Source organism: Bidens hawaiensis, unplaced genomic scaffold, assembly GCF_021521415.1.
Source record: "Bidens hawaiensis isolate Kalapana, Puna unplaced genomic scaffold, B.hawaiensis_p1.1 tig00012815_1, whole genome shotgun sequence".
Taxonomy (NCBI): Eukaryota; Viridiplantae; Streptophyta; class Magnoliopsida; order Asterales; family Asteraceae; genus Bidens; species Bidens hawaiensis.
The window spans coordinates 180,355-196,750 of NW_027492067.1; the positions used below are offsets into that span (position 1 = coordinate 180,355).

Here is a 16,396-nt window from a genome sequence, read left to right on the forward strand (position 1 = left end):
TGCCGCCTTCCCCACGCAACGACTTTCCACGTAATTATGCGGTGAAAACCGGCATCAGTGTTGAATAAATTAACCGGTCGACGCGCGGTTGTTAATAGGTTAGTGTTCAGTTTCCTTTATCATGATTCGTGCGGATAGACCGGCACTTTCATTTAGTGGGATGACTGAACTTTACCTTTAACTGACCTGCGTGAAGGTTTGCCGTTTTTTGGGTTTATGCGGGTTTTGCCGCCTTCCCCACGCAACGACTTTCACACTTATGTATGCGGCGAAGACCGGCATATCCGTGTGGAAAGTTCATAAGTATAAATGTAAAATCATCAGCGTCGATGTTCTAAGGAGAATCATTTCCATTAGAAGTGGCTCTAGGCCTTTTCTTTACAAATTTGGAATTGATCTACATGCAAACTGTGTAATTGAGCTCCCTTCCATGTTGTTGGGATGGGAGTGCCATCGAGCCGATATGCACCTGGTTCGGGATCTCGTTGTTTACGCAGTATGTAGTCTCCAACATTGAAGCTGCAATTTTATTCGTGTTTTCCCCAGCTGTGGTTCTACACGCATCAGCCTGCTCAGCGTTCATTGCGCCACGAGGTGCGCGAGCGTCCCATCTCTGACAAATGCTTCGATCATGTCCTTTACGTCTGTGCATTCTTCAGTGTTGTGGCCTTTTGTCCTGTGAAAGTCACAGTATTTGCTCCGATCAGCATTGTGACGATGTCGGATTATTGGAGCCTTTGGCCATGGGAGCTCCTCAGTGGCGAATATCTCGGTGACGCTTTTGGTGAGTGGCGTCCATCTGGAGTTCTGGTTCGACTGTACGTTATCCCTTCCGCCTAACCGATGTTTCAAGCCGGATGAGGTGTCAAAGTTTACCCTTGACTGCCAAATCCCTAGCTTCCGCTTTTTGTTTAGTCGGGCGGTAAGGACGTTGTCTTCTCTTGTTTTCTGGGTGTAGAGGTTTGTGCTCTGGGGGAGATCTCTACCCAGTTGCTTCTCCGTTTCCGCAAAGCGTTTAGCTGCTGTCATGATGACATCCCATGTGGATGGCATGCCATCTTTACCCGTTAAGGTGCGGATGAGCTCTGGGTCGTTCGCGCCCTGGATAAAAGCAGCGCGAACAAGATCTTCGCTAATATTACCCAGACTTAGCTTCTTTGAGTTGAAGCGAGTGATGAAGTCTGGCAAAGATTCATCTTCCTCTCGAATGCATTTGAGGATTGTCCATTGCTCTTCGGTATACTTTCTTTGTTGGCTGAAGTGTTGGCTGAACTTCTGTTGGAAGTCTGCCCAATCGTAGATGTGGTTGACAGGTAGACGATCGAACCACGCTCTAGCTGGTCCAACAAGCGTCATTTGGAACATGTAACACCACGTAGGTTCCGTCCAACTACTGACGGTTGCCCCCGCTATGAACCTGTTCAAATGATCGTCTGGATCAGATATACCATCGTAAGTGCCGATGTTGGACATCTGTTTGGCACTTTTCGGGACGATTGCTTCCGCAATGTCCCTTGCAAATTTGGACGTTCCCGCCTTTGCAGCAGTTGGTGTAAATGTTTTAGAGAAGTCACGTGGGTTTCTACCTGCGTTTTTTGGTTTGAAGGTTTCTCCAAAACGCCTTCTCGGTTGGGAGTCCGTTTCCTTACATTTCCCTTTCGCCCTATGACGAGGGTTTGCGTCACTATCGGATTCCTCCGAATCATCGTCAAAATACTCTACGAATTCATCAGCCTGTTGGAGTAAACGTAAGCGTTCATCCAACTCAGCTTGGAATTCTTTTTGACGTGCTTCCGCCCATGCTTTAACTTCATCGAGTGTTTGGCGGGGGAGCCTCGTTCTTTGTCTCCCTAACTGGGTATCGGTGAATCCCAGTGAGCGATTATTTACTGCACTTGCCCCAGCTTGGGTAACCGGGGTAGTGTTCGTAAAATTTACTGCACTTGCCCCGGCTTGTGTAACCGGGGTAGTGTTCGTAAAAACTGTGTAGTCGCCGGTATTCCCCCCAGTAGCTGGGGTTGTGGTTCCCGGAGTTTCTTTAACCATCTTTCCAGAAGTTTGAAAAAACTGAAAAGAAATGAAGTTCTAGCTTTTATGCACGGATGGCGCCAATGAAGAAACACTAATCGGCCCCGGGCAGATTACGGATAATCTGGGGGTTAAATAGATGTTTCCCACGAGGGGTTAGACCCGGCAAAGATGGTTCTTCTGATAACCTGCAAAACAGACACCGTGAGCTCGTCACTGAGAAGGGGGGGGGTTCCTCCTTGTGACCACCCTCCGGCGTGAGAATCAGACTAGATTGCTCTTGAATATAAGTGTATATATTAAGAGATTGCTAGAGCAGATATCAGGTATAAGATATAAGATACAAGATACAAGATAAGATGAGATGATCATAACATTTGGGGTATTTATAGCCGAAGGTAGGTTTCCAAGAGGGTATAGCCGGCTGAATAGTATTCCTGTTCTACCAACTGTGGCCTACGCACGCGCCATGCTGGCAGTTGGTGGGTAGGAAGCGGCTGACAGTGACCAGACCTGCTGTGTACTATTCCTTTTCCACCAACTGCCGGCTATGCACGTGGTATGACAGGAGTTGGTGAGTAGGCAGCGGCTAATAGTGACATACAGTACAAGAGCATGCTGCTCGCCATACTGTTGTCAATGAGCTGTCGTATCTCTGGTCAGATCTTTTGCCCATACCTCGTCAGGTACAGTACAAAAGATCCTCCAGTATCGTACGGACTGGCTTATTTGGGCGGGAGTATTCCCCCTCCCGCCTTTGTGCGAGATTGTTCCCGGCTTTGCTCATTCCTTCAGGTGACTACTGAATTATTGAGAGCTAAGTGCCTTGTGCGTGTAGCCTTGCTGCGCGGGTGGCCTTCCCTGATGGCTTGTATCCGCAGCTGCGGGAACAGGCGGAGTACTTCACCATTGGGAGGCATTTCCTGCGGGAACAGCTTGCGTACTGCGCGTAAGGACGTCACGTCTCTGAGCATGGTGGGTCCTGCGGATCCAGTTGGTTTCTGCGCAGACGTCTCTCTTCAAGGTGAGTCATGCGGGTCCAACTGGGCTCTGCTGGGACCTACCTCTTCAAAAACCCAACATTGTAGAAAAATCCCAGCCCCATGAGTCAATTTCGAACCTAAGTAATTGATTGAATTCCTTAATTGAACGAACATAAATGCACGAGTTTAATGTTAAAAAAATACATATAGTTATTTCAGTTTGCTTTTTAATATATTTTTTCAGAAGGAAACACCTTTTTGTTTAGAATATAAGAACAATGACGGACCATGTTGCACCTTTAAAGAGTTGAATGTGCCTTTGAATGTTCTAACTATGAGTATGAGATGCAGTGATGCACTAGGTAGAAACCGTGTAATAGCCTCTTTCCCGAGTTAGTGGATGAGTCCATCGATCTTAAAATTAAATACTTTATTAATTATTATGTTTATAACAAGGAATAAAATTATGAATATTAAAGAGTTAATGGCATTAAAGTGTCATTAAATTAGTTTTTAGTTCATGAGAATAAAAAAATAATATTCACTTTAGGAAATAGTTCACAGTTTCACACGACGGAAATTAAGCTAAGTGGTGCACCATAAATTCATTCAATTTTATTTTTAATTAAAAGTCAATTCAATTTTATATGTGTTTTAACGGCCACTATTTTTTAAGAACCCAATACATGTTGATTTGAGTAATTTAAAGAAAGTGGAAACTATATTTTAACGGCAAAGAATTTTACGTGTAAACCTATTCTTTCGGTATCATATTCAAGGTCGACTTCTTGACCGTACCCCCTGATGCAAGGGAACAGATGGAATCCATAAACCCTCGACTCTATAGGGTTTGAACCCGGAAGCAAAACTTTGATTTGTACATTCCCCTTGATGTCCTTTAAATCGACCCAAGTGGGAACCTAACCTACATCTTCACTTAGGGAGACAAAATTCTCATAACATAGTAGAAAACTTTAGATGACTTTTAATTGGTGAAAATTTTATTATTTTATGCATACAACAATAGTTAGCCCTGTTTAGTGAGAAAAAATATATATAAAATTCTCTTATTTTTCTTTTTTGAGCAATTAATACATCTTTGTCACCAGACTAAGTTAGTGGTTGTGTAAAAATAAATTATTGTGTGATGCAACTCTCAAACAATACCTTATATTTCAAACTAAAGATGTTTACCAATTCCGCTTTTCTGGTAAAAGCGTAAACTTTGATATAAAATCATCGCTCTTGATAACTTTCTTAATTTGATGTAAACTTTTAGTAAAAAAAATTATACTTCCAAAACAGTTTATTCTTGTTTACAAAAAGACAGTGAGACTAGCCATTTAATAGTTTCTTAAAGAGTAGAATTATAGTGAAAATGTAACATTTGCCGTTAACGCGTCATTTAACACACATTATGCCGTTAAAATTTAAAACAATTAACACACATTTATAGAATTATAGGAGGCGTTACTATAACTATAAGTCTATAACCATTTGAGAACTAATCTCCTAAAATATATCCAAGAACAATGAATATGTTTATAGATTCGAGTCTCGTTCACGTGTTACAACTTACATGTATATATAAAAGTACAAACTTATTCAATAATCAGAAAAAAAAGAAAAAGAAAAAACTCCTTTGATTATCAGAAAAACACCATCAATAATCCGATAACAATACCAAACCCATAAACCCCAGCCTTAATCGAACCCGAACCCGAACGCAAACCACCGGTCGGAGGAGTTGGAGCAACCGCAGGGCTTCCAGCTACACCACTCTTCCCAGCAAGCTCCAGTTTCCCCTTAGCATTCAAATTCGCGGGCAAAAACTCATGTTTCGCGGGAAACCCATCAATCACAGACCCACCCACTTGCCAAATATGATTAAACTCGGTCATCGTCTCCGGCAACTCCACCGTAGCAAATAACCTCATAACCCCACCACTAAACTCAGCACTGGACTCCAACACATCAAACGCAATCTTTCCTTCAACAATAGACGCGTACGAACTAATATTATACGTCTTTACAATCATCGTCCCGTTCGAGTCTTTAAACGCGATAAAAGATTGTGAACCGGCCATTCCGGTCCCGTTTGGGTTAATGGCCCATGCAACCCACCCGTTTGGGGTTGCTGGAGGCGCAACGAACGCGATGGAAAGCGTTGAGTTGTGGCTCGAGTATATCCAGTGGAGCGTGGAATTGAGCGTGGGTAAATCGGTACAGTTTGTGTATGCTTTTTTGTTTGTGAATTTTTCGGATGAGCATGTTTGCGCGTGTGAGCATAAAAGTAAACAGGTTAATGTGACAACGAGAAAGAAAACGGGTGGTGTTAGGCGAAACACGGCCATGTTTACCTTGGCTTAATAATAATAATGATAGTAATATAGATGTTGAATTTGAGATGGAGGGTTGTGAATAATATTGTGTACGTATATATAGTGAATGGAGCATTGGATAATTAATAATTAGAATGAATATTTAAAAACAAAACGATTAAAATAAAGTAACAGACAAACCGGAAACAAGCTGCGCCGCAACCCCTTTTGAATATTAGAGTCAAACGTATTAAAAATGAAGTTTTTGGACTTAAGCCGAAAAAATATCATGCATGACACGCTAAACCCTGATTAAAAAATCACAAAACCAGAAAACCCAAATATATAATAAGCAAATGAGAGAAAATCGAATGTGTGGTGGATTGTATGTGGTCCCTAGAGATTAATTTTTTTAATTTTGTAGTTATTAACTCATTATCTTAAATCGGATGTGTCGGTATGAGAATTAATTTTGAGATATATTTTAATTAATTTAGTTTTAATGTGATTTGAAAGCGTAGATAACGGCAATGGTAGTTTGACTTCCATGTGAAGCGAAATGCACGTCGAATATTGAGCTCACGGCATGCATCATGATCATGTATTCTAGAATTCGGTAAAAACTTGCGCGTCGGTAAAACCAAACATTGTCTGGCACGGGCACTGAGGCGGTGAGTCTACGCGAATCAGTTGGTTTACGTCAGCTTCGTTACGGTACCGGAACTAAAACAAAAAAATTGAGATTTGGTCGGTTTCCATAACGTTCGTAAATTTAACTAAACTAAATAAAACAAACGGCAAAAAAGATAATATGAAATTCATGGACCAATGTATGTCCCCAAGTGACCCAATAGTGCATTTACGACACCAAATTTCTACACAGTAGTAATGGTAATAAGACAAAAACAAAACAATATGGTGTTATTTAGTAATTTTAAAACAATATAATAAAAGGGTTTGGAAATACAAATGATTTTTATCATGAGAACTGTATAAATAACTAGAGTAATTATGTTAACACTAGAGTAATTATTATTACTCAAAAACTTTTGAACTAGATTAGTTATTATTACACTATTATTTTTTATAACATAATTACTTTAGTTCAAAACTGTAGTTACTCTATTTATTTGTATATTTAGTATATTAATTTTATTTGTACTGGATCCCACCCATGTAACACCAAAAGGTAAGAAAGCTTGATTCCTATCATAGACAACTTCAACCAATAGGAAGTGTTATCAAAACTGATCCATTTAATTAATAATATAGTTGACATTTAAGATTCAAAGTAAACATGTTTAACTTTTAAAATAACAATTGTTGGATATCTGTTTAAGCAAAGGTGAAGTTCTGAAATCATGGCATGATCTTCCCCTTTCTCACGCCATGAAGGTGGGAAGATGATCATTGATTCACACACTAGCGGCCCAACAATTTTAGTAGCTTAGAGCGAATAAATTTTTTTAGGTCTATTTCAAAAAAATCGGCTCGTAGTACTTGTCATATTTTTATTCAGTCTACTTCACAATAAGCTAAATATAAAACCAAATTAGTTTAATTTATCTTTAGACACTCTATTTTGTAACATAAACTAGTTTACTACATTGACATATTTCTTTTTTGGAATAAACCAACAAAAATGTGAATGCGTCACTGTATTGAAATACGACATGAAAATAACTTGACTGGAAGATAATGAAAAACATTTTTAGATGACACTACACATATTTGACAATTTTAGCACGAGCATGTACACAAATATCGTCTTAATTTAGAGAAAAATAAATATGATATCTAATATAATGATATCAATCAATCAATCAATCAATCAATCATGCCCAGTAAAATCCCACCGACAGCAAAGCTATAAGTAGGGTCTGGGGAGGGTGGGATGTAGGCACACCGTACCTCTATCCAAAGAGATAAAGAGGTGGCTTCCAGAGAGACCCTCGGCTCTAAGTACATGTGTATGAAGCAAAATAAAGGAAATCAAAGTTTAACAGTTATATAAAAATTACTACTAATTATAATAATATTAATAATAAGATCACAGTTTAACAGCTATATAAAAGCTAATAATAATTATAATAATAATAATATATGTAAGGGAAATACCATTATGGTATGTGACCTAAATAAGTTAAGTCTAAGCCCTAAGGTATTCAATTATCTCTAAAAATCCTTAACTTTAATTCTACTTCTCCACGAATTCCTATCCTCAACCATGTCCTCGGAGAGGTTTAGGTCTATCAAATCATGCCTAATCCTCTCATCCCAAGTCAATTTCGGTCGTCCTCTACCCCTCCTCCCCTCTATAGTAATGTTTTCTACGGATCTAACAGGATTCGTCGTCTGTCTTCTCTTTACATGTCCAAACCATCTCAATCTCCACTCTCTTATCTTGTCTGCTATGTTTGCCACCCCTAATCTCTCGCGAAACACAACGTTTCTTATTCGGTCTAGCCTTGTGTGCCCACACATCCAACGTAGCATTCTCATATAATGATATGTTGAATTTTAATGATATGTTGAATTTTAATCTTTTATAATCTTTTATAATCTCTAAATAATTTTGGCTGAACTACAATAGTTATTGAATAAATATTTGTTTAAAGAAATCAAATGTCTTTGAAGTAGTAGAAAAAAATGGTGAATTAATCTTAACAAGAGAAAATTAAATTGTATAATATTAGACTACCAATATGGAGAATTGTTCAAACCTGGAGTAGGATTCAAAATATACTGAAGGAAAAAAAAACAAAATATACAGTAGGAAATGAGGTTCAAACCAAGGCCTTCTAGATTATATGTGAGTTACTTTTCCAGTAGAGCACAGCTACATTGTGTACATTCGAAATCAAATTAAAACTTTTATATAAATTTTATTTAGCTTTTTTTAAATTTGGGACCTTAAAATTCATGTGGCCTAAAGCTTTTGCCTTAGTTTGTAACACATTTGGGTCGTCCCTGGATCCACATTCAAACCAACAAAAAAAGTACACTTTTAAGTTTATATTATTATTTAAAATATCTTATAATTAGTTTTAATCCCTCGTATTACGGGGGTTGTTTTATATTAGTTGTTTTTAATATTTATTTATTTTTTAAATTTTATTTTTTTTATTGTATAAAAGTTAATAATATACTTATGGTTTGATGATAAATTGTTTCAAAATAAATGATCTTATTTGTTTATAATATTTATTTATTTTTTGAATTTTTTTTATTGTATGAAAGTTAATAAATGAGATGTTTTAACCCGATTTAAAAACTATATAGGTTTGATGAGACCTAATACCCGTTTATTTTTTTTACTATAAAATTGTTTTTTTAATTATAAATAATATATAACTTTTTTTTAAATAAATCACATATTTATTTTGGGTGTATGTCTACTTTATAGGATTTTTATATCAAATATTTGGTGAGATTAGTTTTTAATTTAATGAGATGTTATATCCCGTTTAAGAAATATCTGGGTTTGATAAGACACATACCCGTGAATTTGGGTCAAATGCATGAGAAGCCTCCAATTAAAAATCAAGCAAATCTGGTGACTTCAAAAAAGGGGGGAGCGATCACATCGCGACACATAGGATTTTTGTGTTTTCGTTTATATATATTATAGATTGTAACAATTATGCCTTTTAAATAATATATATCTATCATTTATCATGCTATCTTAGGGTGTTAACAATTTAGGTTTTTTGAGTTCAACATATATCATTTTAGATGTAATTTGTATTACACACTTATTAACGTGACAAGAAGTCTTTCCCTATATATTCTACTCACATTGGTTTTTTGACTAGTTTTACCACATTATCATAGTTTATTGCCTTTTAAAATTGATTATGCTATCAAAAAACAAGTCAGCATTATCTAATTAAATTGTTTTACTCAAAGTTACCATTGGTATGTGTTGTATCTCAATTTCTGATCAAATTAAGCTATACTATAATCCATACAAATTTAGGTTAAATCAAGGACTATATGTGTACAATTTTTAATTCTTTAAAACATATTCATATTGTAATTCATATACTTTTCTGCATAAGTAAAGAGATTTATTATTTATTATATTTTCCATTTTTTAATACAAAGGCTAACAATAAGTTCCTCCAAAATATCCCTTTTCGCTTGTATTCTAAGTAGTTCTTGATCTCTAACCATATGGAACAACTTCTTAGTTTCGAAAAGTCACGCGTAAGGTTATCCTTCAACACCAATGTTATTAACTATAACTTGTAGCACACGAACTTGGTGGCTGATGGACGATTTTCAAATCAACCCTCTTCTAGTCCAATAATCAAGCAACCCCAAAATCCGTTGTTCCGACAATCTCCGTTTGGTACTTGGCTACTTACTTACATACTAAAGAGTCCCATAATTCATTGGCGGTTTTTTCAAGGAATATACATTATTAAACACATACACCAAGCCGATTAACACATAGTTACCGGATAAGAACTCCAATACCTCCAAGCAATTACCGTGCCCACGCCTTGAGCTTTGGCCCCCCTCTAGCGGGTTCGAAGCAAATTCTGTCAAAAACCTAGTAAGGTTTAAGGTTGTGAGAGAGATAAACGTCTTTTCTTGCCGCTTTTTAAATTGTAACCTATAAACTTAAAACTTTCTTTTTTTTTTCCCCTAGCCTTTTAAAGTTAGAGGTGTACAAAACCAATTTTTTCCAACCCGAGCCGGTTTCTAGTTCGAACCGATTTGGGTTTACATAGTCAAAACTGGTTTGACCCATACCAATTTGGTTTAGAAACCAACTCAAGCATAGAATTTGACAAATAGTTCAAAACCAGTTCGGTTTATAAACTAATTTAAGCATAGAATTTGGTACACTGATCAAAACCGCGGTTAAGAGGGCTCATATTTCTTGTTAACAATAAATGGGCGGTTTGAACGGGTCATAGTCACTACTCGCAATACCTAGTTAACTAAACAGCAGACCCAACATTTCAGTATATCACACTAATGATATCATGTATATGAAACCCTAGGGGTTGCACAGGGCTCGTCAATTCACAGGTTCAAACCTCCAATATTCTTAATTAATTAATTAATTGTTCACCAATCACACACATAATTAAACACGTAATAATTGTGCAATTGTAGTTTATACCTTGTAGATCTTATTCAATTAGGTTTTATTAGCTACAGCCTTTGAATCTGAGCTCATTTCTAATTCCACCGTATATAATAATATCCTTTAATATTTCTGATTTAAGTTTCTATAGATTACTATGCATGTTATGTGTTATTTCTTTAGCTTTGGTTTGCTGCGTCCGTACAGTTATGCGTTTACTGTTCTAACTTCTTGTTTATTGATGATTGTTATCAATTTATTTAAAATGTATGTTTAACATTGCCACATTTGTTTCAATCTAAATGATTATAGTTAAACATATTGGAGTTAGTAATTTGAATCATCATATTAGTGCCCAAAACTCAAAACTAGGTTCCAGCCCGAGCTTGACTAGGTTCGAGCTCGGCTCGTTTAACTTACATGGAGCTCGAGCGCAGCTCATTTCGAGTTCTATTTTCAAAGCTCGAACTCGGGTCGTGAGTAGTTTTTCAAGCTCGAGCTCTGCTCGTTAACTATTTTATAATTATTTTTATGATTTTTTGTTTTGAATTTTAGTTTTATGTATAAAATAATATATATTATTTAGTTATTTTTATAACATTATATATATTAATTAAAATTTGTTTATTAATATATATTTTAAAAATTATATAAATGACAGGCTTGTTTAGACTCGCGAGCCAGCTCGAGCTTGATAAATGAAGCTCGGGCTCGAGTTCATTTATTAAACGAGCTTACTTTTAGGCTCGAGCTCGTGCTTGGACTCAATTAAGCTCACATTGGTCGTGCTTTTTCATGAGCCGATCTCGAGTAGCTCGTGAGTGGCTCAGCTCGTTTGCACCCCTACTCAAAACTGAACAATTCACAAAATGTTAGCAATATTTGTTAATTTCACAATAAAGTTAATTTCAAAATTTAAGGTCTTATATTAGAACTAGTTTAGTCACTTTTTTGTTAAGCTAGTTGTTGTCATTTGCTTATCAAACCAGCTAGTTTAATGAAAAAATGGTTTAGGAGGCAGTAAATGTTATACATTTTTATAAACTCTATGTAGTGGTTTAGTAAATAAATATTTTTGATTTGTTTTGTAGTAATCAATGGCGGTCCCTAAGCTTGATAAGAAGATCATCAAGAAGCGTGTCAAGAGGTTCAAGAGGCCCCAAAGTGACTGGAAAATATGCGTCAAGGTATACATTTTACTCGTTTTATTCAATATTCATACGATGAGGCGTTTATGTATATGCAGTATTGATTTAAGAGTTGACTACAAGTCTTTGACTTTTTTTATTGTGTGACAGGAAAACTGGCGTAGGCCCAAGGGTATTGATTCCCGTGTTAGGAGAAAGTTTAAAGGTGTCACTCTTATGCCCAATATCGGTTACGGGTCAGACAAAAAGACACGCCACTTTCTCCCAAACGGTTTTAAGAAGTTTGTGGTTCACAATGCCAAAGAATTGGAAGTTCTCATGATGCACAACAGGTAACTATTTATAAGTAACTACTTATATAATTTAAGTAATATACTTTTATAACTGATGTATGTAAATAATATTTTAGGACATACTGTGCTGAGATCGCACACAACGTATCGACCCGCAAACGTAAGGAAATTGTTGAGCGTGCAGCACAGTTGGACGTGGTTGTTACCAACAAATTAGCCAGGCTTCGCAGCCAAGAAGACGAGTAAGCCTGGTACCCTCTTCGTTATGAAAAAACAATCTTATTATCTTCAAATGTTGAGCATACTTTTAAGTTCATGTAGTTTGTTACCAGACACTTTCGTTGAATCATCTTTTGTTTATTTGAGTAATTCATGCTTATAAATTTCATTTCCAAATTACATATGCATACATGCTTATATTTTTGCTAAATGCTAAACTCTCCATGTAACTAAATACTGTCAAGAGTACTTCATCATCTGTAGAACCAATGATCTCTGACATTTAACGTTGTTCAATCAAATTCAATACCCCTGTTGTCGGTTAGTGTCTATTCATGATGGATTCGTCGTGTCATTCTTGTAGCTCGGTTTTATAAACTCGACTTGCGTGTAAGGATTCTCACATCGAATCATCTCTTTAACACATTTTTCAACCTCTGTCACTTCCTTCACAATGCACCCGATGCAAAACCCTAACGAGTATAAGTGAAGAAGTGTTTTTTGTTTACACTCTTCTTCGTTTTTAATCTTATCTGTTACTTCTTCGAGACGTTGAACAAAAGTATCCATAACTTTTGTACCCGCTTCTATTTGACTTCCCGACTCTAAGTCAAAGAACCCTTCGCTCTCTTGGTCAAACACGCCGTTTGACTTGACCAAAGTGAGTTTCGGTAGATGCTTCACACACGGGCTTGTGGTCTCCTTCAAAATCTTCAAACCGCCATTGATGTGTTCTTGAAGCTCTTTCCAACCTTCATCACAACTTTGTGATAAACTTGTGATAAACTGAATGTTGTAAACCATAATCTGCATCAAATAAACCATTTTAGATAGCTGTTCTTGTGCGTTTTCGTAACACGAAGCCTTAAATGGTAGAAACCAAAAACTCGGCTCGCATTTTGCATCTCTAATCAAGTTGTTCAACCCGTTTATGTCGGATTTCAGTTTCTTGATACTTCTGTTGATCAAAAGAATATCTGGGATTTGATTTAAGCATTCGTCTAACGTCCCCAAACATCGGGCCACTTGAAGTTTGACCAAAGTTGCGGGTCTAACGGGTTGAAGTATAATCTCCAATAAAACCATGCAAAAAAGCCCGATTGAAACCTCAGTTAATCTTGCAATGGCGAACTCTTTTGGCGGGCCATAGTTTTTTCTGCCGAGTATCAAAAGGGCACCGATCACTGCCGAGATACCGCCACTTTCGCCAAACATTTGACTATGTTGTAACAAGCTTGTGAAAACAATCCATGGTAGAATAATAATAAACCTTATTTCAGCCATTTGGTTTAAAAGACAGCTACCTAGTACACCGTATACGGAACCGATCGCCGTACCTTGTATCCGGTTATTTGCAACGGTAAAAACCGGTTGTCTTCCTTCTACAAAACTGATTGCTATCGTGAGCCCTGACCAATACCCGTTCTTTTTATCAAAAAACATACCAAGAAGCACCGCAAGACCTAATGAAACCGAGCATTTTAAAGCAAACACGAGCCAGTCTGTCCGCCATTGACTCAAGTCTTCCCGATTTTTTGGTTCTTCGGCTATGCTATTGTTATTTGTTTTTTGATCATCGAGTGACTCGGGTTTAAGGTTCATAGTCGAGTTGTCTGTAAGCTGTTCAAAGCATGAGAGGAAGAAAAACGCGGGTAGGTTTTTATTGGTTGGTGAAGTGGATGTAATCGAGTGTACAGCTATGTCGAATAGTTGGTTTTTATTTTCGGGAACGGTAACCGCCTCATCAAACGGTACGAAACACTTGGCGTGCTCGAGTTTGAGTGTTTGTTTAACTTGTTCGCTTTGCAAGTAGGTTTTTAACTCGTTATCGATAATATTAACCGGAAATGAAGAAATTTCGGATACCGCCATTTTCATTCCGTTAATTGGTGTTTCAATGCTGTTTAATCTATCTCCCATATTCATGAAACTCTTTTTGAAGTCTCGGACTCGATGTCTTTCCCACTTTATGCCTTCCTGTTATTGATAGCAAACAAGATTATTAGAAACATTGGGTTCAAAGACTCGAAGGTGATCAACTGATCGAACCGTGGTGCGTGAAGGTGTGACTGTAATTACCTGGATGCGATTGATGTGGCGCAGGAGCGTGGTTCCTGATTTAGCAAATGGTTCAGCCTGAGCAATTAGATCGTCTGCTGTTGATTTGTCTCGACTCAAAAACGCCTTTAAGTAGAGATTGCTTCTTTCGGATGCGTTTTCGGTGTATGTATGGAATTGCTTCTTCACCTACATATATATTTATCAAATGAAATCATAAATTTTAGAAAATAATTATTTTAATTTTAGATTGTCAAAACTTTGAACCATGAGTAGTGTCTCTGGTCTAGCGAACCGGTCATCGGTTTGGCTCACGAGCTGTTTTTGTTTTAACTTTTTTTAGTCGATGGTTATGGCTTGTGGATGGGTTTGAACCTTTTTTTTTTTTTTGTAAAAACGGAACTGTAAGTTCGGTTTTGGTGTGGCATGTCATAAAAACCGAACCGAATTTCTAGATTTCAATATTTTGTTTTTCTATAAAATAATTTATAAGAATTTAATCAATTTGGAACTCAAATATTCTAGTCAAATGTAAAATAATCAATCGGATATTAATTAAGTTGGTTCATTTTTGTAACGAGCCAAACTTGGCCAAAGCTCGGCTCGGGTCATGGCTTGGCTCGTTGGCTCGATCTTAGGCTCGTTTAACTTCAAAAATCGAGCCAGAGTCTGAGCCTAGCTAAGCTGCCTCGTTTAATTTCGAACTCGAGTTCGAACTCACTCTGGCTCGACTCGTGAACAACCCTACACGAGTGATTTTTTTAAACCATTTTTAGTCGATGGTTATGGTTTGCGGATGGGTATAAACCATGCTAGTGGTATGGTAAAAACTAGTGACATATACATAATTACAAACTTTTATAAGTTATCTACTTGTGTAAAATTGTTTTTACCTCTTTACTTGAAATTGTAGGTTTGTATTTTAATCTGGTTTCTAAAAACATATAATATACATGTGATATGTCATGTAGTATTATTGCATATGGAACTCATGTTTCAAAATCATAATTAGGCTAAATGCCAACCGGATTAATAATTGCGTATTAATTTAACTAAGTTAATTATTTTACAAATCTAGAAAAGAAAATTACCTCTGTTACGGCGAGCCGAGGGTACGGAAGTATCAAAGCCAGGACAGAACCCGACGCCCCAAGGGCGGTGCACGCTGCAATATGAAGCGGGTGGCTCACAGGTCCAGCCTCACTTCCACGAACCACCGCACCAACATAAATAATCACCAGCTGTGCAAACGCAATACGTTTGGTTAATATCGAAAGACACTCCGGCACGGCCACCATAAACGCACTCAAAGCCACCGCTATGGTCGCACCACCTTCAGTGAACCTAGCCGGTCCCACCACCCAAAGACACAACATGGTTGAAGGAACCACTAGTACGGTGGCACAAAGTGCGTGCCACGAACCTCTTAGCGTGGTACCAAGCGTTGCATCGGAAACAATAAGTATTGCGGTCACGTAGGCCACCGAAGGGTATTGAATCTGGTGCCGAACATGGTCTGGTCCATATAGGGCGGTGCAACCTATTATGGTGCACGCTATGGCTGTTCTGAAGGCAGAACCTAGTCTTTCCCGCCAGATAGCCCCCGCATGGGGCGGCGCCACCACTTTAACTCCCATTTTTGGCTACCCTTGTTGCTAGTTTATGATGTTTTTGAAACTTAATTGTAGTTGAATATGATGAAAGTTAATATGTGACAAATATGTGTTTGTGTGTTTTGAGTTGATGATCTCTTGGGAGTGTGGTTTTGTAGGAAGAAAAAGGGGGGGTGGGGGTCATTACTATATGAGGGTCCTACATGGGACAATTCACTATAAATAAATAATGTGACTAGATTAAAATTATTAATATACATACTTCTTTGTGTCGACAATCATCATCGGTTAAAATGTGTCGGGTTAATTATCATATGAGAGATAAACCAAATTTAACGAGTCGAGTGCTCATTTGGGCATCACTAGAGCTAACAAATGTGTTACGTTGGCATAACACATTTAACATAACTAATGAATCCGTAATGCAATACATTTTATAATACTAACACAAACATATGTAATAAGTGATTATTATAATCTCGATTCTTTAAAGATAAAATTCAAATATATTATTATTTAAGTTTTGTTTATTTAAAAGTTTATGTTTATCTTTTATTAGTTTCCTACTTTTAGTCAAAGTATGACTGTTGGGTTTATAAATACTTGAGTTTTTCCGTAATAATAAAAGGTTA

The 16,396-nt window shown here is 37.1% G+C and overlaps 2 protein-coding genes and 1 pseudogene across 2 annotated transcripts; 1 reads left to right on the forward strand and 2 right to left on the reverse strand.

The window, feature by feature from the left end:
• Window positions 1-4,636: 4,636 nt before the first annotated feature.
• Window positions 4,637-5,442, reverse strand: LOC143542300 (auxin-induced in root cultures protein 12 pseudogene; annotated as a pseudogene).
• Window positions 5,443-11,492: 6,050 nt separating this feature from the next.
• On the forward strand, window positions 11,493-12,262 carry LOC143542317 (large ribosomal subunit protein eL32z-like). Its single transcript, XM_077034931.1, has 3 exons — window positions 11,493-11,620; window positions 11,732-11,913; window positions 11,991-12,262. Exons 1-3 carry the CDS (start codon window positions 11,531-11,533, stop codon window positions 12,118-12,120), a joined length of 402 nt encoding a protein of 133 aa, XP_076891046.1. The 5' UTR covers window positions 11,493-11,530; the 3' UTR covers window positions 12,121-12,262.
• Window positions 12,263-12,426: 164 nt separating this feature from the next.
• On the reverse strand, window positions 12,427-15,881 carry LOC143542283 (uncharacterized). Its single transcript, XM_077034909.1, has 3 exons — window positions 15,243-15,881; window positions 14,173-14,340; window positions 12,427-14,070 (listed from the first exon to the last, which is right to left on the reverse strand). The coding sequence occupies exons 1-3, from the start codon at window positions 15,786-15,788 to the stop codon at window positions 12,427-12,429; spliced, it is 2,358 nt and encodes a 785-aa protein (XP_076891024.1). The 5' UTR covers window positions 15,789-15,881.
• Window positions 15,882-16,396: the final 515 nt, after the last annotated feature.